Genomic DNA, 26,385 nt, shown 5'->3' with positions numbered 1-26,385 from the left:
GTCCGCCCGCCCCGGGCCGGGCCGGGGGGGCTGCAGGCGCCAGGCGAGGCCTCCCTCCGGGCGGGCCACCGGCATGAAGCCCTTTCTCTCGCCAACTTTTGGGGAGATGGGCTCGGCACGGCTCTGGGGGCTCAGCCGGTTCTGGTGCCGGGGCACAGCGGCCCCATGTCGGCGGCGGAGGCCGGGGAAGGCTGCTCCAGGCCCCGGGGCCGAGGCCGGGGCAACATGTTTTTTGAGGGGGGGGATGCTGGGACAAAAGCAATCGAGCTCCCGGCCCGGCCTCGTGGGGCCCCGGGGCCGGGACCCCCTGCGCGGTGATCCGGGCCGCCGCGGGAAGGGACCCCGCTTGCTCCGCCAGCTCCCCGGCGCCGGGGCCGGGGCCGGGGCCTGGGAGTCCGCGCGGTGCAGCCCCGCCGCAGGTCCCGCCGCGGCCCCCCGCGCGAGGCACGCGCCGCCGCTCCCGCCGCAGCTCGCCCACGATTGGCTGGCCGGGCCCGGGGCGCTCCGGCCCCGCCTGGTGATTGGCTGAGGCTGCCGCGGGGGGCGGGGGCGCGAGCGGCCGCTGACATCACGCGGCCTGAGGCGGCGGCCGCGGCGGTGGTGGCGGCGCCCCCGGCCCAGCCTCTCCCTCCCCCACCACCCCGCCCGCCCCACGCAGCCCCCCGCGGGCAGAGGAGGCGCCGCGGTGCCCCGCGGAGGATGGTGCGCGGCGCGCCCGGGGCTCCCCGTCGCCAGAGCCGCAGCACCGCCGCAGCCGAGCCGGCCGCGGTGGGCAGCCGACCCCCGCACCCGGCGCGGGGCCGGCGTCGGCGGTGAGGCGCGGAGGGGCCGGCGGGCGCCGCCACCACCGCCGCGGCCATGGGGGCCCTGACCAGCCGGCAGCACGCGGGCGTGGAGGAGGTGGACATCCCGTCCAACTCCGTGTACCGCTACCCGCCCAAGTCCGGTGAGCGCCGGGAGGGGGCTGCGGGGGGGGGGCGCGGGAGGCCGGGGGGGGGGGAGCGGCGGCGGAGGGGACCCCGGGCCGGGCTCCGGGAGCCGCCGAGGGGCCCGCGCGGCCGGCAGCCGGCGGGGTCACGGAGGTCGCCCTCCGCGGAGGACCGGAGCTGCCCCCGGTAATCTGCCCCGCGGCGACGGGGCGAGCGCCGGCCCGGGGCGGGGGGTGGGGACGAGCCGGGCCCGGCGCGCTCCACTCCCGGCTACCCCGAGGGCCGGCCGGGCACCGGCGACCGGCCCGCGCGTGCCGGGTGGTGCGGACCCTCGACGCCTCCTCCAGGCCCCCGGGCGCGGGGAGGTGAGGGCTGGGGCGGACTCAGAGCCGTGCGGGGCCTGCGGGGCCGGTCCTTTTGTGGGGGGGGGTGCGGGGGGGGCGAAGCTGTCAGGAGGAAAAACAAACAAGTGTGCCAAACAAACGTGCGGGGATCCGCGCGCGGAGAGCCACTTGCCTTCCCCCTCCGCCGCCGAGCAGCCGCCAGGCTGGCTCTTTGGCGTGGGGCAAGATCTGGGGCAGGCAGAAGTGTTTGAAATGCGTGCCTTCACCTGGAAAGGTAACCGCCTCCCGCCCCCTCTGTGGCCTGGGGGGGGGGGGCGAGCACGGTGCCTCCGAGGACTTGGACAGCGGGGGAGAGAGAATCACAAGGTAGTCCACTTGAGTGCGAACCAGGCCCGCGGGAACTGCTGGCTCACGACCCAGCCATCCACTTTTTTTTTGTGTGTGTTCGTACTGTGCTCAGAAATTTCTGGGGACCCGTGTGACCCACCGCGCCGACTCTCCTGGCTTAGGCGATGGCTGGGAATTTGGTGATCTTGGAGTGAGGTGTCAGAATTGGAGTGGATCCCGGTCTCCTTTTGGTAGAATAAAGACATGCTAATGAGTCTAGCAGCTTTCTCAGCAGTGGCTCCAGTTTCTGCCAGGTGAAAGCCGGGACTAGACAATGAACCTGCTTCCCTGCAGAGTGCCTGCCAGAGCGGTTTCCTGCTATTGTGCCAGAGGATGAATCCTCCCAGTGATGAGTGTAAGAGCTGTTTTCAGGAGAGGCTCTTAAAAGATAAAGCTGTGGGCCACTATTTTAATAAGGCGCTTGCTAATTATAGTCTATATAAATAGTTTTATCTATTAAAAAAAACCAAAATGCATGCAAAGAAAGCATGTGTAAAGCGATGTGCACCTGTCATGCCAGCACTTAGGAGGCCGTGGCAAAAGGATGCAGAGGTCAAGGTCTGCCTGGATTGCATAGTGCATTCCAGACCAGACCTAAGCAACCCAGTGAGATGCCTGTCCCAAAAGAAAACAAAAATCCAAAACAATGCTCGACAGCACCTCCCTCTCCCACCCCCAGAAAAAAAGCGAGCAGGAAAACGTGTATTTTATTTTTAAAGGCAGAACCATGAAGCATTTTGTGGATTTTTTCCCCCTCCCTTTAAATCTCTTGGCTTTTATCGATCAGACGGTGGAGCACGTTTTGCTGAGTTTGGAGTTTTCAGTAGGGTTTGCTTCTGCCGGAGACTATTCATCCCTCCCTCACCTATTGGAATCAGCAAAGGTGGATCTCTGGGATACAAGTGTGAATACTGGATGATGGTAGCAAAAGGATAGTGGACCAATCTAAAACCTTCCTTTGTTAACATCTACAGTGGAAAATCAGACTCCACGCCATGCTGCCAGTCTTTCACAAGTTTTACCTAGTTGTGCCTCATTCATCCATTCGTTTATATCCTATTGTATTTATTTACCATTTGAGACAAGGTCTTGAGAGGTAGCTGGCTGCCTTCAAACTTGTGATCCTCTTGCCTCAGCCTCCCAAACGTGAGGATTGTAGGTGTGTACCATTGTGACTAGTCATTTAAAAATATCTCTATGATCAATTTTTTTTGTACTAGGACAGGGTTTGAATCCAGGGCCCTGTGCTTGCTGTGTTTGTTATACCAATGAGCCACACCCTTAGCCACAACTTGTTTGTTTTTTTGAGACAGTCTTATTATAGCCCAGGCTGGCCTTGAACTTGCTGTGTAGCCTAGGCTGGCCTCAAATTCCAGGTCCTCCTGCTGCAGCCTTCTTATTGCTGCCATTCCAGGCATGCACCACCATGCCCAGCCTCCCTAGCTCAAGTTTTTTTTTTTTTTGGCCAGTTCTAGGCCTTGAACTCAGGGCCTGAGCACTGTCCCTGGCTTCTTTTTGCTCAAGGCTAGCACTCTGCCACTTGAGCCACAGCGCCCCTTCTGGCCATTTTCTGTATATGTGGTGCTGAGGAATCGAACCCAGGGCCTCATGTATACAAGGCAAGCACTCTTGCCACTAGGCCATATCCCCAGCCCCAAGTTTTTTTTTTTGTTTGTTTTGTTTTCCAGTCCTGGGCCTTGAACTCAGGGCCTGAGCACTGTCCCTGGCTTCTCTTTGTTCAAGGCTAGCACTCTACCACCTGAGCTACAGCGCCACCTCTGGCCTTTTCTATATATGCGGTGCTGAGAAATTGAACCCAGGGCTTCATGTATACAAGGCAAGCACTCTACCGCTAGGCCATATTCCCAGCCCCCCAGCTCAAGTTTTATAAAATAAATTTGGCTTATAGTTCCCAACTAATTTTTTTTTTACCAAAAGTTGTATATGAGAAAAATCTTTACAGAAAGTTTATATTGACAGTGAGCAGAAAATCCCAGTCAGCATAACTATTTTGTTTTTATTTTGTGTAATACCAAGGATTGGTATTACACAACCTCGCATACTAGGCAAGTACTCTGCACTATGTTACCAGTCCTTTTGTGTGTGTGTGTGTGTGCCAGTTCTAGGGCTTGAACTCTGGGCCTAGGTGCTGTCCCTGAGCTGCTTTTGCTCAAGGCAAGTGCTCTACCCCTTGAGCCACAGTACCACTTCTTGCTTTTTTGAGTAGTTCATTGGAGGTAAGAATCTCATGGCGGGGCTGGGAAGGTGGCTTAGCAGGAGAGTGCTTGCCTGGCATATGAAGCCCTGGGTTTAATTCCTCAGCACCACATAGACAGAAAAAGCTGAATGTGGCACTGTGGCTCAAGAGATAGAGTGCTAGCCTTGAGCAGAAAGAAGCCAGCGACAGTGCTTAGGCCCTGAGTTCCAAGCCCCAGGACTGGCAAAAAAAAAAAAAAAAGAACTCATGGACTTTCCTGGCCAGGTTGGCTTTGAACTGCGATCCCCAGATCTCAGCGTCTTGACTACCTAAGTTTACAGGCAGGAGCCACTGGTTTCTTTTTTGTCAGTTTTCTTTTTTTTGTCAGTTGTGGGGCTTGAACTCAGCACCTGGGAACTGTTGCTGATCTCTTTTGCTAAGGCTAGCACTCTACCACTTTGAGCTACAATAACACTTCTGGTTTTCTGGTGGCTAATTGGAGATGAGTCTCACAGACTTTCCTGTCCAGGTTGGCATCAAACTGAGGTCCTTAGATCTCAGCCTCTTGACTGGGATTACAGGCATGAGCTATTGGCTCATGGCTTAGATTTACATTTTATTATTTTTTGCCAGTAGCAGAGTTTGAATTCAGGGCTTCATACTTGTTTATCTGGTTTACTGGTCTACCATTTGAGCTATACTTGCAGTCCTGCTTTTACCTTATGGAGTCTCAAGGACTTTTCTGCCCAGGATGCCTTCAATCCATGATCTACTGAGCAGCTGATATTACAGGCACCAGCCACTGATAATATGTATGTGTGTGTGTGCGTGTGCGCATGCATGTGTTCACACGTGCGCATGGACATACACACACTGGTTCTAGGGCTTGAACTCAGGGACTGGGTGCTGTCCCTGAGCATTTTTGCTTAAGGCTGACGCTCTACCACTTGAACCATTTTAGCTCCACTTCCAGCTTGTTTATTGCTTAACTGGAAATGAGGTCTAATGGACTTTGCTGCCTGGCCTGGCTTGGAACCCCTATCCTCAAATCTCAGCCTCCTGAGTAGCTAGGATCACAGCTACTACTTACCAGTATCCAGTTAACAGCCTTTATATATTTACAGTGGATTGCTTTTTTGAGACAGGATCTCAAGTTGGCCTTGAACTCATGATCTTTCTGCCTTGTGGTCTCAAGTAGCTAGAATTACAGGTAGGCAACTGTGTCTGATTCTCTTTGCTCATTCTTTCTAATTAGGCTCTACATGCACGTTTTTAGTTGCCAAAAGAGTGCTTAAATATGTAAAACAAAATTAAAAATTACAATCTTTAAATATCATGATTTTAAAATTATACTCTTTATTGTTCATTTACCATCAGAAGTAGGATTGTATATATAGAAATAAATAAGAATACCAATATATAAGATTAAAGTAGTGTCTCTCCCAGGAATACAATGAAGAATAGGAACTAAGCTGGGCATAGTAGCTCATCCCTATAAGCCTGGCTACTTGGGAAATAGAGACTAGAAGGATCTCTGTTTGGAGATAGCCTGGGCAAAAAGTTCTTCAGCTCTCATCTCAACCAATAATTATACTTAATGGTGAAATACTGAATACCTACCTACTAATATCAGGATCAGAAAAAGATACCTGCTTTTGGTGTTCAGTATTGCATTAAAATTCTAATTAGGGGGCTGGGAATGTGGCTTAGTGGTAGAGTGATTGCCTAGCATGCATGAAGCCCCGGGTTCAATTCCCCAGTACCACTTCAACAGAAAAAGCCAGAAGTGATGCTGAGGCAAAAGAAGCTCAAGGACAATGTCCAGGCCAGGCCCTGAATGGCAAGAAAACAAATAAATAAAATAAATTTTATTTTAAAAAATCTAGGTATTAGAACTAGGAAACTGAAAGGGAATACCAAAATCAAAAGACACAGGGTAAAAAGACAAACGACTACAAAAGCAATACTTGCAAAACTGTGTGGTGTAAATCAACTGAACAACTCATAGGGGGAAAGGGAAATGGGGAGGGGGGAGCGGGGAATGAGGGAGGAGGTAACAAACAGTACAAGAAATGTATCCAATGCCTAATGTATGAAACTGTAAACTCTCTGTACATCAGTTTTTTTTTGTTTTGGTTTGGTTTTTTTTGGCCAGTCCTGGGCCTTGGACTCAGGGCCTGAGCACTGTCCCTGGCTTCCTTTTGCTCAAGGCTAGCACTCTGCCACTTGAGCCACAGCGCCACTTCTGGCCGTTTTCTGTATATGTGGTGCTGGGGAATCGAACCCAGGGCCTCATGTATATGAGGCAAGCTCTCTTGCCACTAGGCCATATCCCCAGCCCGTCTGTACATCAGTTTGGCAATAAAAAAATTAAAAAAAAATCTAATTAGTCCAGATGTCAGTGGCTCACACCTGTAATCCTAGCTACTTAGGAAGCTGAGATCTGAGGATTGCAGTTCAAAGCCAGCCTGGGCAGAAAAGTCCCTGTGAGACTCATCAACAGTTAACTACTCAAAAAACCAGAGTGGAGCCCTTAGTGGTAGAGTGCTAGCCTTGAGCAAAAGATTAGCTCAGGGACAGTGCCTAGGCCCTGTGTTCAAGCCCCACAACCAACAACAACAATAAAAATTCTAATTATTGTAATAAAGCTAAAAAATTTTAAGGCATAAAGAAAAAGACTATAGTCACAGATGATGTGATTTTTATGTGTAAAAAACATGAAGGATTACACACACACAGGTGCACACACACACTAGAACTAATAAAAAATTGCAAATAGAAGATCAACATACAAAAGTCAGTCAAAGGCTGAGTGTGGTTGTGCCTGCTATATAATCTCAGAACTTGGGAGGCAGAGACAGGATGAGCTCAAGTTTGACACCTAGTCTCAAATCAGTTGAATTACACGTATATACATTGCTAACATCAAATCCAGAAATATGAAAATGAAAAGTTTTATTCCCAATATCATAAAAGTATCAAAAAGCATCAGGGGTCAGACCTAAAAAAAGAATTAACAAAGGACGTATAAGACTTATACACTGAAAATACCAAATTGTTGCAGGCATTGATGCTTTAGAGAAAATTTAGAAGCTCTGAATCAATATAGACATTTCATGTTCATGGGTTGGAAGACTTAATATAATGAAGATGCCACTGTAATACAAATTGATCTGTAATAATTGAATGTCTCCCCTTCAGAATCCCAACAGGCTTTTTGCAGGGAGTAGGGGGCGTGGGCTTGAACTCAGGGTCTGGGCATGGTGTCTGAGCTTTTTTTTTTTTTTTTTTTTTTTTTGCCAGTCCTGGGCCTTGGACTCAGGGCATGAGCACTGTCCCTGGCTTCTTCCTGCTCAAGGCTAGCACTCTGCTGCTTGAGCCACAGTGCCGCTTCTGGCCGTTTTCTGTATATGTGGTGCTGGGGAATCGAACCTAGGGCCTCGTGTATCTGAGGCAGGCACTCTTGCCGCTAGGCTATATCCCCAGCCCAGTGTCTGAGCTTTTTTTTTTTTTTTGGCCAGTCCTAGGCCGTGAACTCGGCCTGAGCACTGTCCCTGGCGTCTTTTTTTTTTTTTTTTTTCTCAAGGCTAGCACTCTGCCACTTGAGCCACAGCGCCACTTCTGGCTATTTTCTGTATATGTGGTGCTGAGGAATCGAACCCAGGGCCTCATGTATACGAGGCAAGCACTCTTGCCACTAGGCCATATCCCCAGCCCGTGTCTGAGCTTTTGTGCTCAAGGCTAGGCATTGTAGGCATGAGCCACCAGCACCTGGATTGTGATAGGCTTTTTAAAAAATATCCAGCAGATCCTTAAATTTATATGAACATGCAAAGGGCATAGACTGTTTAGCCAATCAAAGTTAGAATATGTGTGTGTGTGTGTGTGTGTGTGTGTGTGTATATATATTCTTTTTTTTTTTTTTTGCCATGGAGCCTCGGCACTGTCCCTGAGCTCTACCACATTGAGCTACAGCTCCACTTCTGGTGTTCTGGTCATTAACTAGAGGTAAGAAAGAGTCTCATGGATTTTTCTGCCCAGGCTGGCTGTAAGCCACGATCCTCAGATCTCAGCCTTCTGAGTAGCTAGGATTACAGATGTGAGCCACTGGCGCCTGGGCAGATTTTTTTTTTTTCAAGTTCTGGGGCTTGAACTCAGGGCCTGAGCACTGTCCCTGGCTTCTTTTTGCTCAAGGTTAGCACTCTACCTCTTGAGCCACAGCGCCACTTCCAGCTTTTTCTGATTATGTGGTGCTGAGGAATGGAACACAGGGCTTCATGCATGCTAGGCAAGCACTCTACCGCTAAGCCATATTCCCAGCCCCTGGGAGGATTTAAAACAACAACAACAACAAAAACCTTCCATGTTCCTTTTCCTGGAATTTATTTCAATAAGTAGTATTTGTTGAAGGTGGAGTTATGCCTTTGGGTTTCCTCCCTTTTAAGGATGTTTATTACTGTATTTCAAAATTATAATAAAGTTACAATAATCAAGAAATAGCAGAAGGATCCATATTGTAGATGATTGGAATGAACTGGGAGCTAAAAATAAATTCTAATGTCACCAGTTAACTTTGATGAAAGAACCAAGATAAGTCAGTGGAGAAAAGATAGACTTTCCAACAAATAGTACTAGGACAGTTTGATATTAAAAGCAGAAAAATGAACTCATACCCTTTCTTAGCAGCTGGGGATGTATCTCGAGTGGTAGTAACTTTACCTGGCACGTATGTGGCCCTGGGTTCAAACCCTAGCATTGCATGCAGCGACAACAGACCCTTTCTTCACACCAAAAGTTAATTCAAAAAGGATCATAGAATGAAAAGATAACCCAGTGAATGGGAGAAAATGTTTGCAAGTCATACAGATAATAAGGGATTTGCACCTAGAGTATATAAACTTTACAGCTCATAATAAAAAGACCACTCAATTAAAATGGGCACAGAGAAGTGGAGATATGGCACAAGTGGTAGAGCGCCAGCCTTGAGCGAAAAAGCCAAGTGAGAGCATAAGGCCCTGAGATCAAGCCCCAGTACCAGCGCACACGTGCGCGCGCACACACACACACACACACACACACACACACACACACACGGTTTCTCAGATGGGCTAGTTAATCTATGACTTAATCAGGTCACTTACTCACTTTTTCTTGTCACCAAGGGAAAGCAAATACATTCATTTGGAGTTTGCACATAAATATACTTAGCAACATTATTCATAATAGAAAAAAGGTAGAACTAACCCAGATGTCCATAAACAAGTGGGACAATTAATAGGTGAAATATAAATAATATGAATAAATCCATACAATAGAGTATTAAAAAGAGGAATGAAGTATGAATACTTGCTACAGCATAGATGAATCCTGAAAATAATTATCCTAAGTAAAAGAAGTTAAATTTAAAAAGCCCTATATTATATAATCTCACTTATATGAACTATCAAAAGAGGCAAATCCGTAGAGACAGGAAATAGATTAGTGACTGCCAACATCTGGAGTGAGGGAGAAATGAGTGGCTGCTAATGGTTTTCTTTTGTGATAATCAGAATGTTCTAAAATTAGATAATGGTGAATTACTGCATAACTGTGGGATTATGTTAAAAAAACCACTGTATTGTTTGCTTTATTTTTGGCAATATTGAGGTTTGAACTCATATCCTTGTGCTTGCAAAGCAGATGCTTTACCCCTTGAGACATGCCTCCAGCCCAGCTTGTATACTTTAAATAGGCAGAGAGGATTGTACATAAGATATATCTCAAAGCTATTTGAAAAATGAGTCAGAGACCTAAATGTAAGAGATGAAACTTGGAAAAAGATATAGAAGAAAAGTTTATTTGATTTGGAGTATAAAATGAGGGTTTATTTTTTCTATTTTGTCAGTTGTGGGACTTGAACTCAGGGCTTGGGCACTGTCCTTGAGCTTTTGTGCTCAAGGGTAGTACTCGACCACTTGAGCCACCACTCTACTTCCAGTTTTCTGGTGGTTAATTAGAGATATAAGTCTCATGGACTTTCCTATCCAGGCTGCCTTCAAACCACAGTCCCCAGATCTCAGCTTCCTGAGTAGTTAAGATTACTGACATGAACCACCAGCGCCCAACATAAAAAGAGTTCTCAATGTATTCTTTTCTTTTCCTTTCTTTTCTTCAGTGCTGGATGTTGAACCCAGGGTCTCATACATGTTAGGCATTCTACTACTGAGCTATACCCTCAGCCTTTAAAAGTTCATCCCTGTAATCCTAGCTACTCAAGAGGCTGAGATCTGTGGATCGAGATTCAAAGCCAGTCCAGTCTGTGAGACTTTTTTTTTTTCCTGGCCAGTCCTGGGCCTTGGACTCAACTGGGCCTTGGACTCAGGGCCTGAGCACTGTCCCTGACTTCTTTTTGCTCAAGGCTAGCACTCTGCCACTTGAGCCACAGCGCCACTTCTGGCCATTTTCTGTATATATGGTACTGGGGAATTGAACCCAGGGCTTCATGTATATGAGGCAAGCACTCTTGCCACTAGGCCATATCCCCAGCCCGTCTGTGAGACTCTTATCTCCAGTTAATTACCAAAAATGCTGAAAGTAGAGCTGTGGCTCAAGTGGTAGAGTGCTAGCCTGGAGCAAAAATGCTCAGGCCCTGAATCAAAGCTCCTAGACTTGCACCAAAAATCCCCACACCCCATAACCCATAAAAATAAAAAATGATAAATTGGACTTCTTTTTTTTTTTTTTGGCCAGTCCTGGGGCTTGGACTCAGGGTCTGAGCACGGTCCCTGGCTTCTTTTTGCTCAAGGCTAGCACTCTGCCGCTTGAGCCACAGCACCACTTCTGGCCATTTTCTGTATATGTGGTGCTGAGGAATCGAACCCAGGGCCTCATGTATACGAGGCAAGCGCTCTTGCCACTAGGCCATATCCCCAGCCTTAAATTGGACTTCTTTAAGACAATAAACGAGCTAAATTGGTGACTCATGCATGTAATCCTAGCTACTCCGGATGCTGAGATCTGAGGCTCTTTCCAGACAAGGCAGGAAGGTTCATGAGACTCTTAAGTTAACAACCAAAAAGCTCAAAGTAGGGCTATGGCTTAAGTGGTAGAGCACTAGTTTTGGCTCAGGGACAGTGCCCAGGATCTGAGTTCAAGTCCCAGGACTGGTGGATGCGTGTGTGTGCGCACGCGCACGCACACACACACACACACACACACAAAACTGGAAGGAACCCAGATGACAGCCAGTCAGTGAATAACTAAACAATATTGAGATATTCATACAAGAGAATATTATTCAGTAAGCAGAGAACAATGTGACATAGAACATGATTGAACTTCACAAACATGCTCAGAGGAGAAGCAAGACTATATGACTCACCTGTTTATATGAAATAGCTAGAAGAAGCTCATTTCTATTTCATGGTTAAGGCTGAGGATGGCAGTGGGAATTAAGCTTGACCAGATATTTGGGGGCAGCTGGAAAACTTTGGTGTGTGTGTTCTGGTACTGGCACTTAAACTAAGGGCCTGAGCACTGTCCCTACATTTTGGGGGTTTTTTTGTGTTTTTTTTCCTGCTCAAGGCTAGTGCTCTGTCACTTGAGCCACAGCTCTACTTCCAGCTTTTTGGTGGTTAATTGGTTAATCAGATCTCAGCTGCCTGAGTAGCTAGGATTACAGGCTTGAGTCATTGTTATCCAGCTCTGATTATCTTTTTTGTTGGGGATGGTTGATGATTCATTAGTTAAGGATTATAAAATAATGATATTCTGACATTCTTTTGTTATCAGCTTGTATATTAGTATAAGAGAAACTTCTCATCTAATTGGTCACCTATCCAGAGATGTAGGTAATGTAGGGAAGGCAAAATAAATGCTTACAGTACATCTCTCTTGTATATGTCTACCTGGACTGGCTTCAAACCTGGGTCCTCAGATCTCAGCCTCTTGAGTAACTAGGATTACAGGTGTAAGCCACTGGCACTCAGCTTCTGTTTTGGTGTGTTTGTGTGTGTGCACGTGTACATGCGTGTCCTAGTACTGGAATTTGAACTCAGAGCCTAGGTACTTTTCCTGAGCTTTTTTGCTCAGGCTAGAAGTGCTACCATTTGGGCCATAGCTCACTTCCAGCTTTTTGCTGGTTAACTAGAGCTAAGTCTCACAGACTTTCTTGCCCTAGCTGGCTTCTAACTGTGATCCTCAGATCTCAGCCTCCTGAGTAGCTCGAATTACAGGTATGAGAGACATTGACACCTGGCAACTTGCCTTACATTTTTATCCCTCAGCAAAGAGTACCTCCTCTCATGAAGTTAAGCCACTACCTTCTATAAGCCAGCTCCCCTGGGTCTCTGCCCCACCTTCCTGCCCGCCTGCGCACAGGTCCCATGCTAAACTCAGCTGGACAGCTCTAGGCCCCAAACTTACCTCTCTCCATCCTCTCTTACTCGTTTTCAGCAAGCCATCCTTCAATATACTTCCGTTTTTCAGTGCTGGAAGTCAGACCCTGGCCTTGTGCATGCTAAGCATGTGCTCTACCACTGGGCTACATCCCCAGATAGTCCTTGGTGTTTTGAGGTAGAGTTTGCTCGTGTAGCTCAGGCATCATAGCTGAAGGCCTATGCCAGCTCACCCAGCTAAAGTTGGAACTTTTCTAATTTCACCTAATGGTATAGAAAATACATTTTGCTAAGGTCAGCAGTAAACGATTCACATTAATTTGAGAAGGGTGCTTTCTACTAAAGGCAGCTCCCTCTATAAATTATGCACTTGGAAAATAGGGCTAGCAAGTGCAAGGCATAAATAATTGATAATCAAGCTTTCTTGAGTGATGAACTGCATGCTGCGTCACTGCAGATGGTTGCCCTTGTGTTGCTAACTTTTGATGGGTGACTCCCCAGAGTTCCTCAGTGGTTGCTCTTGTTTCTAACTCTGTGTGTGTGTGTGTGTGTGTGTGTGTGTGTGTGTGTGAGAGAGAGAGAGAGAGAGAGAGAGTGTGTACTGGGGCTTGAACTCAGGGCCTCACACTCTTGCTTAGCTTTGTTGCTCGAGGATGGTGCTCCTACCACTTGAACCACACTTCTACTGTGGTTGGTTGGTTTGGGTTTTTTTTTGCTGGTTAATTGGAGATAAAGACTTTCCTGCCTGGGCTGGCTTTGAGTGTGATCCTCACAGCTCAGCCTCCAGTGTAGCCACCATTGCTCAGCCTGTTTCTAACCTTTTTGGCAGGAGGGGGAAGCAGTCCTAGGGCTTGACCTCAGGACTTGGGTCACGTCCCTGAGCTCTTTTTGCTTAAGGCTAGCTCTTCTACTGGAGCCACAGATCTACTTTTGGCATTTTAGTGGTTAACTGGAGATAAGAGTTTTATGCACTTTCCTGCCTGTGCCGGCTTCAAACTGCAATCCTCAGATCTCAGCCTCCTGAGTAGCTAGGATTACAGGCGTGAGTCACTGGCACCCAGCTTCTGTTTCTGACTTTTGATGGATCACTTCCAACAGTTCCTCAGTGGTTGGCACCATCACTTTCACAGAATATTTTCCTGATAATTTGAGAGTTGCCTCACTTTGTGGTGAGTGATTTTATCCACATTGCTTAGTTTAATAGGTGTTTCCACACTGAAATTCTTTTTTGTTGTTGTTGTTCAGTCCTGGGACTTGAATTTAGGCTTGAACTAAAGCAAAACAGATGAAGAATTTGTTTGAAGAAAGAAAGAAATGGATTTAATAATTTGTTTGAAGGTTTAACTTATAAAATAAACCACCTCATTATTTTTTGCTTCATTTGGCCCAATGGCTGCTTGTCTGACTTTTTGTTTTTTCTGTCTGTGCCCTCTGTAGGCAGCTATTTTGCCAGCCACTTCATCATGGGAGGAGAAAAGTTTGACTCCACGCATCCGGAAGGTTACCTGTTTGGCGAGAACAGCGATCTGAACTTCCTGGGGAACAGGCCAGTGGTGGTAGGGCCATAATCTCTTTACTCTCCTTTTGGGGCCCAGTTCACACAGTCCTGTAAAATAAAACAAATTGGCATTGGCTGGCCCAGCAAAGTGTGCAAATTGGTGTGAGCTGGGCGGTGCCCTAGGAGCCATGTGTAGTGGCCCTGTAGGGCTGGAGGAGCCCCCCGGAAAGGCCACTGGAAAGGCTGGATGCCGGAAGCCCAAGCTTTCCTGGGGACTCAGATTTCTCCTAAAGTCCACCTCCTCAGACAGCCCTCACTCTTGTCACTTAGCACCAAGAGCCTGTTTGTTTGTCTCTTTCTCTGTTTATTGTCTGCCCTTCTGTGAAGGCAAGTGCTGTGTTTACTGTCCAGTGCCAAGCCTAAAACAAAGCCCAGTATACAATGATGAGCCTTAGTAAATATGCACTCAGTGAGTGTCTGCAGAGTTGCCTGAGTCTGTGTTGATATTAGAATCTGTTTCCTTCCTGCCTTCCTGCCTTCCTTCACCTTCCTCCCTCCCTCCCCCCCCCCTTCCTTCCTTCCTTCCTTTGTGATCCTTTGCCTCAGCCTCTTAAGTAGCTGGGACTCTAGGCACAGGCTACTGTGCCTGGCTCTGTACACTTAGGTCACATCTCTTCTTTTAGTGAGTTACTTTTTTTTTTTTTTTTTGGCCAGTCCTGGGCCTTGGACTCAGGGCCTGAGCACTGTCCCTGGCTTCTTCCCGCTCAAGGCTAGCACTCTGCCACTTGAGCCACAGCGCCGCTTCTGGCCGTTTTCTGTATATGTGGTGCTGGGGAATCGAACCTAGGGCCTCGTGTATCCGAGGCAGGCACTCTTGCCACTAGGCTATATCCCCAGCCCCATACATCTCTTCTTTTTACCTGTGTCCTGGGGCTTTGTGACAGTAGCTGCTGGGTGGCTTTTGAGCAGCCCCTGTGTGCTCAGGAAGATCATGCAGACTTTCAGACACTGTTCCTACTAGCCACAAAAATCCACCTGGCAGAAGACTGTTGTTGTTGTTGTTTTTCCTGTGCAGTGCTGGGGATGGAACCCATGCCTTTGTACATATGAGGCAAACACTGTAGGAGTGAGCTCCATTTCCAGAGCTCAGAGGACTTCTTGTTACTGTCCATTCATCCATGAGAGCCCTCTGGTTTCCAGCATGGCAGTAGTTGGCTAGGAGTGTGTGCTATGTCGAGGCCTGCTCCAAGTGTTTGGCATAAGTCAAAGCCTTGTAACTAGGGCTGCCTGGCCACAAGCAGTAATCTCTATTGCCTCAGAAAATCCTGTCCTCTTCAAGAAACTTCCAGGCCAGTGGGGCCGACGAGGCATGCCATTAGAAAATGCTGTGCAGCTGTGAAGAGCTGAGGTGTGGGTCCTGGAGGAATTGAGGGTGGGGGAGAGAACAGCTTTGGTGCAGAGGGGACCAGACAGGGGGAATCGAGTTGGGCAGCGAAAAATGGCTGTGATGACTGGGTGGGTGGGAAAAGAGAACCTCCCAGGCAGAGAGTATAGGCCCCAAAGCATTCCTATTTTTCTTGAATCAGCAAACATTTACTGAGCAACTACTCTGTACTAGGTACTGTGGTGGGTGCTACACAGAGCTGAAATGAGCATGTTTGCTCCTCCCTGGAACAGATAAGGAAACTGGTCTGGCCTGATGCTGAAACACGAGTGCAAAGTGGATTTGCTCAGGCCTCCGTGATTTTGAGAGGTTTCCACTCTTTCCCACAGGGAGCGTTTGTGATTTTTAGACATGCGTCGGAGCTGAAGAAATTGTTTTTCAGGAAGACCGGGCTGGTGGTGGTCACTATCATCCCCATCTACTTCTCCTTCCTGAGCCCTCGCTCGGCTTCTCCCACACATAGCTGCTGCTCTTCTGCCTGCTTTTTGCTGGTTAATTGGAGATGAGAGTCTCCAGGATTTGTCTGCCCTAGACAGCTTGAGCCTCAGTCCTCAGAGCTCAGCCTCCTGAATAGCTAGGATTATAGGTGAGCCACCAGTGCCAGTTTGAGGATGATCTTCTATTGGGCCTTGATTTTAAGAGTTTGTTTTTGTTATTGGTTGTCATAGTTTTCTTCTAACAGAGTCTAATCATGGCTATAATTGAGAGTTTGAAGTCAGCCTGGGCTACAAAGCAAGGCCCTGTCTCAAAATGAAGGGAGGGAGGAAAAGGAAAGGAGGGGGAAACACTAAGTCTAATACTTACCACTCTTCTACTCTTTGACCTTGCTTCTGCTTCCTTAGCTTTGAAGAACTTTCCTTGTTTGTGATAGGGCAGATAAGAGTTAGCTCCTGCTTAGAAAGGGTCCTTTCTTGTTACACGGACTTGGCATTTGTGTCAGTTTCTTTCCTCTGATACCAGCGGAGTTTATATGTTTATTTTTAAAATTGGCCTTTTTCTGGCTGTAAACATGATTTAAAAATAAGTGAATGCTTCTTTAGGATCATTTTGAGGTTTATGCTGGCAGACAGACTTTCCCAAAATTGAGTCACTGTGTTTATGCCTCTCTGGAGGCCTGTGAATGGCTGGGTGCTTCCTCAATTACTAGGTAGTGGCCTTGACCTTAAATTGGAGGCCCTTCTCAGGGAGTATTAACATTGGTGTTTTGTTGTTATGTAGCAGTCGTTAAGTATGTTTAATGCTGTACCGAGCAAAATTAAGAACAACAACAAAACCACACACACATTTAGCCAGGTGTATATGCCTATAATCCCAGCACTTAGTAGGGAGGCAGAGGCAGGAGAATGGTCAGTGCCAGGCTACCCTGGACTACTTTGCAAAACTCTACCTTAAAAAACAAACCAAGGGCTGCAGGTGTGGCTCAAGTGGCAGAGGGCCTATGTATTTCTGGGTTCAAACACTAGTATTGATGATGATGATGACAATGATGATGATGATGACGATGATGATGATGATAAATGAATAAAACCAAAAAGGGCCAGACATGGTAGCTCATGCCTGTAATCCTAGCTACTTGGGAAGTAGAGATCTAGGGGATCTTGGTTTGAAACCAGACTAGGCAAAGAGTTTAGAAGACCCCATCCCAGGCAATAAAAGCTGGGCGTGATGGCATGCTCCCGTCATCCCAGCCACACAGGAAATATAAGTAGGATTATTTTGACCCTACTCAAAAATAACCAGCACCACCAAAAATGGGTGGAGGTATGACTAAGCAGTAGAACATCTGCCTAGTGAGCCCCTGAGTTCAAACACTAGTATTACAAAAAAAAAAAAAAGGCAGTAGACTCAAATGCTACATAGAAATATATAGAACAAGTATAGCATGCTGCCCCTGTGTCACTGAACTGTAATGATGGCTAACAGTTACTGAACACTTCCTCCTTTGCTAGACCTGTCTGTCCTATGTGCCTCGTATGTGTTGCCTCATTTTCACCTCACAGCTTGCTGAGGGAGGTTGTGGTTTCACAGGTGGAGAGCGCACACCCAGGGAGTTTAAATCACAACTACAAAGTCTGTGAGGGATGGAGTCAGGACTCGAACCCGGCCATCTGGCCCTGGAGCTTGAGCCACTGTGCCCTTTCTGTGATACAGTCAGGTCGATTCTTTTTTTTTTTTTTTTTTTTTTGGCCAGTCCTGGGCCTTGGACTCAGGGCCTGAGCACTGTCCCTGGCTTCTTCCCGCTCAAGGCTAGCACTCTGCCACCTGAGCCACAGCGCCCCCTCTGGCCGTTTTCCATGTATGTGGTGCTGGGGAATCGAACCGAGAGCTTCATGTGTAGGAGGCAAGCACTCTTGCCACTAGGCCATATTCCCAGCCCATCAGGTGGATTCTTGAGCTCTGCTCACATTCTTCCTGCGAATTCTTCTGGGTGGGGATTTCGGTAGAGATCTGAACGGTGGAGTGCGGTGCGAGCGTCCCTGGGAGAATGGGGATGCGGGTTGTAATTCCATCCACCCAGCTGACCTCTGGGTTTTGCTGTGACTGCTCTTCACGCTTGCTTAGGGACGGCCCCAGCTGAGGGTTGACATGAAGCTTGAGTTCTGAGGAACTGACTTCTACTCTCATGTGTCAGCAAGTGGGCGTCAGGTTACAGAGCAGAGTGGACAGCCTTTTAAAGCCATCTAGCAGCATGCAGCAAGAGAGGATGGGCAGAGAAACGAGTTATAATATAAATGCCATAGACTTTCTGGCTCCTAGGATTTGTGGTGGGTATTTCCTGTCATTTCCGATTGCGCAGACTAGAAAGCAGATCATTCCACCACGTAGCAGTACAGATCTGTCACTTAGGATAATCCATCACAACAATTGTGTGTGTATGTGTGTGAGTGTGTGTGTATGCGCACGTGTGGGTGCATGCACGCACATGTATTCAGGTACTAAGGCTTGAACTCGGGTCCTGGGCACTGACCCTGAGCCTCTTTTGCTCAAGATGAGCTCTCTAGCACTTGAGCCTCAGCTTCACTTCCAGTTTGTTTGGAGTTTGTTTGTTTGTTGGTAGCATAAGAGTCTCATAGGGCTGGGGATATGGCCTAGTGGCAAGAGTGCTTGCCTCATATACATGAAGCCCTGGGTTCGATTCCCCAGCACCACATATACAGAAAACGGCCAGAAGTGGCGCTGTGGCTCAAGTGGCAGAGTGCTAGCCTTGAGCAAAAGGAAGCCAGGGACAGTGCTCAGGCCCTGAGTCCAAGGCCCAGGACTGGCAAAAAAAAGAAAAGAGTCTCATAGACTTTTCCTGCCCCCGTTAGCTTTGAACTACGATTCTCAGATCTTAGCCTCTTAAATTGTCAGGATTACAAGCATGAGCTACCGGTGCCCAGCTCTTCATCACAGCAACTTTATTATCAAGACTTTAGAGTTAGATCGAAAGAAATTTGTGTCTGTGTATGTCCAGAAAGACAGGTGAAGAGTGTGAGAGTTGCAATTTCAAGTTGTATTTATATCTTGCTATGAAATGCCCTGTTGTCTTGGCATGCCTGACACCAGGCTCTCACTTTACACGTGGGGATGGTTCTGACTTGGGAGGAACCAAGTGCTTGAAACTGCAGCCTGCTGGATGGAAACCAGCCTGGAGCAGTGATACTGGCTGGCCACCACTTCCGAAGTCTCTTACTTGTATACCCTCCGGGGCTGTGGGGGGAGAGAATCTGCACTGGTCTTGGTTTTGCAGTGGTAGGGATTGAACCAGTGCTTCATGCATGCTAGGCATGTGATCTACCCTCAGCCTGTATACACACTGGGTTGTAAATGCAGGTTTTTGTTTTGTTCTGTTTTAGGCAGGGTCTACTTATAGCCTAGACTGACTCTGAAAACTTGATATCCTCCCACCTCAACTTCCCAAGTGCTGGGGTTACAGGTGTGCACCACAGTAGCAGGCTGCTGCTACTCTCCCTCTTCCTCCCTGCTTCTCTCTTCTCCCTCTCTGAGAAGGTACTGATGAGCTGAGGTCATAACAAGATTTGAGGTGGGCACCTGTCAGTCACACAGCAACAGGACCCCCTCATCACTGTGCATGTGAACCCAAAAAGAACTGCATGCCTGGCTTAAGTGGTGACCAGGGCTTTTGAAAGTCTCTGCCATGGTGCCTCTGCAGAGGAGTGGGACTGAAGGCCTCTGGGAATCACAGTGATGAAATGTTCAGTGAAGACCACCCTGGCGCAGAAGGTGCTAGAAGAGCTAGTGCTGGTGTGTGTGTGTGTGTGTGTGTGTGTGTGTGTGTGTGTGTGTGTGTACATGTACCAGTACTGGGGCTTGAACTCAGGGCCTTTCCTTCTTTTTTTTTTTTTTTTTTTTTTTTTGCCAGTCCTGGGCCTTGGACTCAGGGCCTGAGCACTGTCCCTGGCTTCTCTTTGCTCAAGGCTAGCACTCTGCCACTTGAGTCACAGCGCCACTTCTGGCCGTTTTCTGTATATGTGGTGCTGGGGAATCGAACCCAGGGCTTCAAGTATACGAGGCAAGCGCTCTTGCCACTAGGCCATATCCCCAGCCCGGCCTTTCCTTCTTGCTTTTTTTATTTTTTATTTTTTTACAAGGCTGGAGTTCTACCACTTGAGCCATACTTCCACATCTGGCTTCTTGCTGTTTAATTGTAGATAAGAGTCTTGTGGACTTTTCTGTCCAAGATGGCTTCAACCCATGATCCCCAGATCTCAGCCTTCCGATGTGAGCCACCAAGGCTGGGCTTCCTCACTGAGTTAGGTCTTTTTTTGTTGAGATACATTACTGAAGCTCTAAGTAACTTAGAAGCTTAGTGGATTTGGGATTGACAGTCTGTCAAGCAATGCCTTGATTCCACTTGCTGTTGGGAGCAAGTCTGCCTCTTTCCTCCCATCTTAGAGGGAAAGCCATCGAGTTTTGGTCTCACTCCTACTAGCCCATGTCATCTCTGGTGTTCTGTAGCCTTCTCTACCTCATGCTCCCTGCTGCCAGGCTGTGGCACTGATGATACTGGTAAGAACCAAGGGTGCAGTAAGCCTTAAATCTCTCTCTGCTGAGACAGACTCAAATCCTGTTTGTGCAGGCAGTATGCTTTATTCACCTGGGTGCCAGGGGAATTGTCTGCTGCAGTCTGTGTCATGGTGCTGCATGGACGCAGTGGCTGCAGGCTTGCGCAGAATGACAGTGAACCAGGCCAAGTGAGCAGGCACAAAGGCCCTCTTGATGCCAGCTACAGTAATCTACTTTTAAAAATTCTGGATTCAGTGCTGGGTGTGGTTTTGCTTGCCTGGAAGCCTAGCTAATCAGAAGGTGGGGTCTCAGGCCAGCCTAAGCAAAAGAAAAATGAGGGTGTAGCTCAAGCAGTAGAGTGCTTACCTAGCGAGCTTGGCACCCCATGTTCAAACCCCGGTAACTCCAAAAAATAAAAAAGAAGAGAAGAAAGAAACCCTGGATTCAGTATGAATATGACCTGCTTTTAACAACCCAAGAGTTAGAGGAAAGTCCAGTCTGCAAAAGAGCTTCTGTGAAGAAGGAATTCACACTTTGTAAATGGCTTAGAGTTTCACAGAGGATGCCATTTAGCAGATTTTAGAAAATGGCATTCTTATACACAGCTCTCTTCTTTTAACTTCTTCCCAGTTGCTGTACCTGCTCAGTTCAGAGAGGCCTTCCCAACTTTTATTTTGTGTGTGTGTGTGTGTGTGTGTGTGTGTGTGTGTGTGTGTGTGTGTGTGTGTGTGTGCTGGTCCTGGGACTTGAACTCAAGGCCTAGGCACTGTCCTTGAGCTATTTGTTTTGCTCATGGCTAGCTCTCTACCACAGCTCCACTTCCAGCTTTTTGGTAATTTATTGGAGATAAGAGTCTCACAGACTTTCCTGCCTGGGCTGGCTTCAAACTGTGATCCTTTGATCTCAACCTCTGAATAGTAAGCATGATACACCAGCACCTGGCTTGGTCTTATCTTAATTTGGCTTCTGTACTGTTGTGAAGACAGCCTGCCTGCCTGCCTGCCTTTTTCCCTCCCTCCCTCCCTCGTTCCTTTCCTGCTTTCCTGCCTTCCTGCCTTTCTCCCTTCCTCCCTTCCTCCCTTCTATGTCAATACTGGGGCTTGAACTCAGGGCCTCATGCTCTCACTTGGCTTTTTCTTTTTCTTTTTTTGGCCAGTCCTGGGGCTTGGACTCAGGGCCTGAGCACTGTCCCTGGCTTCTCTTTGCTCAAGGCTAGCACTCTGCCACTTGAGCCACAGCGCCACTTCTGGCCATTTTCTGTATATGTGGTGCTGGGGAATCGAACCCAGGGCCTCATGTATATGAGGCAGGCACTCTTGCCACTAGGCCATATCCCCAGCCCTCACTTGGCTTTTTCACTAAAGACTTGCACTTTACCACTTGAGCCATGCCTCTACTTTCAGCTTTTTGGTAGTGAGTTGAAGATAAGAGTCTCATGTACCTTCTTGCCTGGGCCAGTTTCAAACTGTGATCCTCATATCTCAACCTCCTGAGTAGCTAGGATTGCAGGCGTGAGCCATCAGTGCCTAGCTGGGTTTGGGGCCCAGATGTGAAGCAAGCGCTCTGTGCGTGCTGCCTGGCATGCCCCTTCACGCACAGTTCTTCAGGTCTTCAGATCCTCACACGGAGAAGCAGTCCTTTTTGACTCAAGTTTTCTACCATTTCCCCAAAGTGCACCTCAGAATCTGGCCACTAATTCCATACAGCTCTACCTTAGAGTATAAACTGTACGTAACAACATAGTGCCTAGTACACAAATAATTGAATAATAATACAAATACTTGAGATAGGACAAGGATTTTTTCCTTTGTAAAATGTTTTTGGTTTTATCATAGTAGCTGAAGTAATCCTCTTCGGTGCAGTGTGCAGTTTACCTTAGCTTCAGATTGCCCCCAGACCCTTTATACCCCTCCATTCTTTGCACCTCCTTTTGAGTCTGCCTAGAGCCGTGCAGGAAGCCTGGGTAGTTCTCACAGTTTGGAAAGCCATCAATTTCACTGGGCACAAGCAGTGCAGTGTGCCTTCGAACCAAACCTGACGGCAGGAAGCATGGCCTGTCAGAACTTAAGCTTTTATGTGCATGGTGGCTCAAGCCTGTAATCCCAGCCCTTGGGAAGTAGAAGCAGTAAGAATGCAAGGTCAAGGCCAGCTAGCCCTCCAATAGCAAGACCTGTGTCAAAAGAACAAAGAAAGAAAGAGAAAAGTAGCTAAAGCTTTTTTAGCCTGACAGAATTTTCTTAGTCTAGATTCATTTCCAGCTACAGCAATCAGTATTTTCTTTTATTGCCAAAATTCATCTAAAATGGAAGGCACTCTAACTGGGTCTGGTATAGTCACAGGAGTGGATCCAGGCCATCTCCATAGGAACCATTTAAAGTAAGCGTTCTTTATATTTGGATTTCAGTTAGCTGCTTCACATCTCACTAAGAGTATCTGCTTCCAGGAGCTTTCAGTGATGCCTGAAGAATGATCCCAGGCTGTAGAGCCCTCACTGTTCCTCCCATGTGTGCACAATACACGCTGACCACCACTGCCATTCCTTGCATGGCTTAGAGGAGGCCCTTGGTTATTTTACTTTACAAATGGGAAGACTGGGCTGGGCATCATAGTTCATGACTGTCATCCCAGGGAAGCAGAGATCAAGAGGGTCGTGGTACCGGCTGGCTCAGGCAGTGAGTCCCCAGCTCAATCAATAAGGCAGACATGGTGATCCATGCCGACCATCTCAGCCACGGAGTAGGCTGTAAGTGGAAGGATTGCAATATAAATAACTGGACCCCATCTGAAAAATAACTAAATAAAAAGGGTGTGGTTCAAGTAGTAGAGTACTTGCCTAGCAAGATACTCCAGTAATATGTCCCCATTCCCCCCCCCCCCAAAAAAAAAGAAGAATTAGAAAGTCTGTGACTGTCACTCTGGAAAGAACAGGAATCACCTGCATGATTTCTCAGGGACTGGGATGTCTGGGAGCTGACTACCAGGGCATTTTAGGGTAGCACAAATGTCCCTTATCTTAGATAGGAATCACACAGTTTGTCCATCAAAACTCATAGCACTGTACCCAGAAAAGAGAATTTTACTGTCTACGATTATATTTTAATGACCACAGAAAGGAGGAATGGTTAATAGAAAGGCCTGGTTTCTACATGGCCTCAGGAGCGTCTGTGACATGTCCCATTCATTGCCCGCTAGCTGTGGCGGCTGGATGGAAAGGGAGTTGTTGCATCAGCAGCTTCAGTCTAAGTGATTGAGCCCAGGACTCAAGCAGAGCAGATGTGGGAGCCTGGGTCTCCTTGTAGGATGGCTGGCCCCAAAGCTGTCTCTGATGAGGTCTTGGATTTCTTCCTTTTTGTTAGTTACCAGGGTCTTAGGCAAAAGGAAAGCTTGCTTAGCTCTCATTAGCCCACCTCCTTCCTGATGGTAAATCAAGAACCCACACAGCCCGTGGGTCCCTGGGGTGGAGTTTATATGTGTCTGTGGGAGGTCTGGAGTTCCCATGAGGCTAAATTCCAGCAGAGATTTACAGCAATTCTCCAGGGTTCCAACAAAGTAAAGTGTGTCCTAATTGTTTTTACTCCAAGTGCCTTGGATTTATAGATAAGAGGTCCTTACTGTGTTGCTTTTATTTTTTACTTACATGTTTTGTTCTTCAAGCATTCACTATGGCTTTACTAGTAAGCTCTTTTAAGATCAGCTATTACCAGTGATAACCTGTGTTTTCATGGTATGATATGCCCTTTCAGAACATTTTGTTGTTGTTGGTTGTGTGGCTTGAACTCAGGGCCTGGATGTTGTGCCTGAGTTTTTTCGCTCAAGGCTAGTGCTCTATCACTTTGATCCACAGCCCCACTTCTGGTTAGGTGGAGACAAGAGTCTCATGGACCTTCCTGCCCAGGCTGGCTTTGAACTTTGATCCTCAGATCACAGCCTCCTGAGTAGCTAGTATTACAGGTGTGAGCCACCAGCGCCTGGCTTTCAAAACATTTTTATTTGATCTCAGTCACCCTATAGCCCAGACAGAGGCTGGGAATCCCATTTTACACTGATGCCAGAGCATTAAATTACCTACCAGCATGTTGTATATCCGGCCAGTGGGAGGGAGGCCTTGATCTGCCAGCCTCTGCTGTCACACGCATGTTATTAGGTCATCTCACCCTCTCTCTCCAGTCCAGCCACAGCTCACTGGCAGGACCAAGTCTTAGCTTGAGAAATATTAAGTGCCAGTTAAGCTGAATTGCTCCACATATCCTTAATTAAAAAATCTCTCAGCAGCTTATATTTTTCTTTGCTTTGCTTTTTTTGGCACCAGCCAGTTGTGTAGTCTGAGGGGCCGATCTCCACACTCTAGCACATCAGATCTGGAGCACACGCTGCGCATCATTGGCCCCCCATGACTGCTTCCCCATTTTTGTGTGCTGCGCTTATGGCTCAGGATAGCACACACACATAAAAATGGCTCCTCTGTGGGTTTTGCTCCATCTTCCAGTGCCACCCTGCAGATAAGCCCACACACAGCACACGTAGCCCCAATAGAAAGGGGGAGGGGAGGGAGGTGTGCTGCGGTCTCTCGGAGGCAGGAAGAAGAGGACTGCCCAGGAAAGCCTCAGTGCCTTAGATAAGGACAAGCTGCCAAAGCCTGAACTTTTTGGTTTGCTGTGGTGCTCGGTAGATTAAAGCATCAGGGTTGCAGGAATTTCCTCGAAGTTTCTTTGAAACCACAAGTATGAACTCTCACCTCTGTTTCCTGCTGTCATCAGATGCCCCATCTTACGGGAACTATGCTTGCTGGTGTTACATTTCAAATAAAAAGTTGGTTGATTTTTCTGCTTTTTCCTCTCTCTCTCTCTCTCTCTCTCTCTCTCTCTCTCTCTCTCTCTCTCTCTCTCTCTCTCTCTCTCTCTCTCTCTCTCTCCCCCTCTCCCCCTCCCCTTTTCCCCGTCCCCTCTCTCTCCTTCTTGGTTGTGGGGCTTGAACTCAGGGCCTGGGCACTGTCCCTGAGCCTCTTTGTACCCAAGGCTAGCACTCTACCACTTGAGCCACAGCACAGCACCATTACGGGCTTTTGAGTAGTTAATTGGAGATGAGAGTCTCATGAAGATTTCTATTGGGCTGGCTTTGAACCACAAGCCTCAAATCTCAGCCTCCTGGGTAACTAGGATTACAGGTGTGAGCCACCGGCACCTAGTTTATCTTTTCTTTTTTTCAACAAGGTCTCACTGTATAGTCCAGGTTGGCCTTAAAACTTAGAATCTTCCTGCCTCTGCCTCCACTGTGTTAGTGCAGAGATTACAGATGCGTACCAGTACAACTGGCATTTTTATGCTTTTTAAGAGCTGCATAGTGAAGCCAGGTGCCAGTGGCTCACACCTGTAATGCTAGCTACTCAGAAGGCTGAGATCTGAGGGTTCAAAGCCAGTTTATGCAGGAAAGTCTGTGAGACTCTTATCTCCACTAAGCTACCATATATATGTTGTATAGCTTTTTTTTTCCTGCAGTATATAGCTTGTTATAATTGTCCTGTTGTATTATTAGTTGTGTTGCTAATCTCTTCCATGCCCCATTTATAACGTGAACATCATTGGCCAGTATGTATAGGAATTTTGAGTTGTATTTACCACCTGTTTCAATTGGCGGTGGTGGTTGCCTCTCCGAGCATATTCTTTACAACAGATAAGGCAGGTGAGAATCTCCTTGAGAGTGGATTCTTGTTTGTGAGCTGGATGACAAGTCTCCTGACCAGATGGGGTAGGATGTGCAATGTGGAAGGATTGCCTGTCTATGCAGAGTGGCTCTTCCCATTAGTCATTATTTACCATTGCTGGAGGGGAGAGATGACTGCTTTACTAAAGCAGTGCTTTCTCTCTTCAGCTCCACCTCAGATTAGCTGCATTTTAGGCAGAATTCTTCACAGTTAAAAGCAGCCCATCTCCAGAAAGACAGTTTTTATTTCAGTTTAGAAGCACAGTGTGACTGGTAGGGTTTGGGTCTGAGAAGAAAGGAGGCCTCTCTCGGGGGGACCTGAAAGTGGAGGCGTTTCAGTTGTCAACTGTGTGGATGCCCGTGATGTCAGTGTCCTGAGCATCTCAGGCCACACCCCCGCCTGAAGAAGAGAGAAGAAGAAAGAAAACGGGGTACCGTGCTCATTAGGCAAGATCCCTGAAGTTCTCGGATGTGTGCTTTGCTCTCAGATGGGTTTTTCTCCAC

General features: G+C 47.7%; 1 protein-coding gene across 3 annotated transcripts in view; it reads left to right on the top strand.

The window, feature by feature from the left end:
* The first annotated feature begins 646 nt into the window (after positions 1-646).
* Rnf157 (ring finger protein 157) overlaps positions 647-26,385 on the top strand; it is a 59,932-nt gene continuing 34,193 nt past the window's right edge. For all 3 annotated transcript variants that reach the window (XM_048366026.1, XM_048366027.1, XM_048366028.1), the window contains exons 1-2: positions 647-946; positions 13,670-13,788. In XM_048366026.1, the coding sequence (XP_048221983.1) occupies positions 859-946; positions 13,670-13,788 (207 nt within the window). In that variant the 5' untranslated portion in view covers positions 647-858. The remainder of the gene's footprint in view (positions 947-13,669; positions 13,789-26,385) is intronic.

This window comes from Perognathus longimembris, chromosome 17 (assembly GCF_023159225.1).
Source record: "Perognathus longimembris pacificus isolate PPM17 chromosome 17, ASM2315922v1, whole genome shotgun sequence".
Lineage (NCBI taxonomy): Eukaryota > Metazoa > Chordata > Mammalia > Rodentia > Heteromyidae > Perognathus > Perognathus longimembris.
The sequence above is the reverse complement of the archived record's forward strand: the minus strand, read 5'-3'. Positions and strand labels throughout refer to the sequence as shown.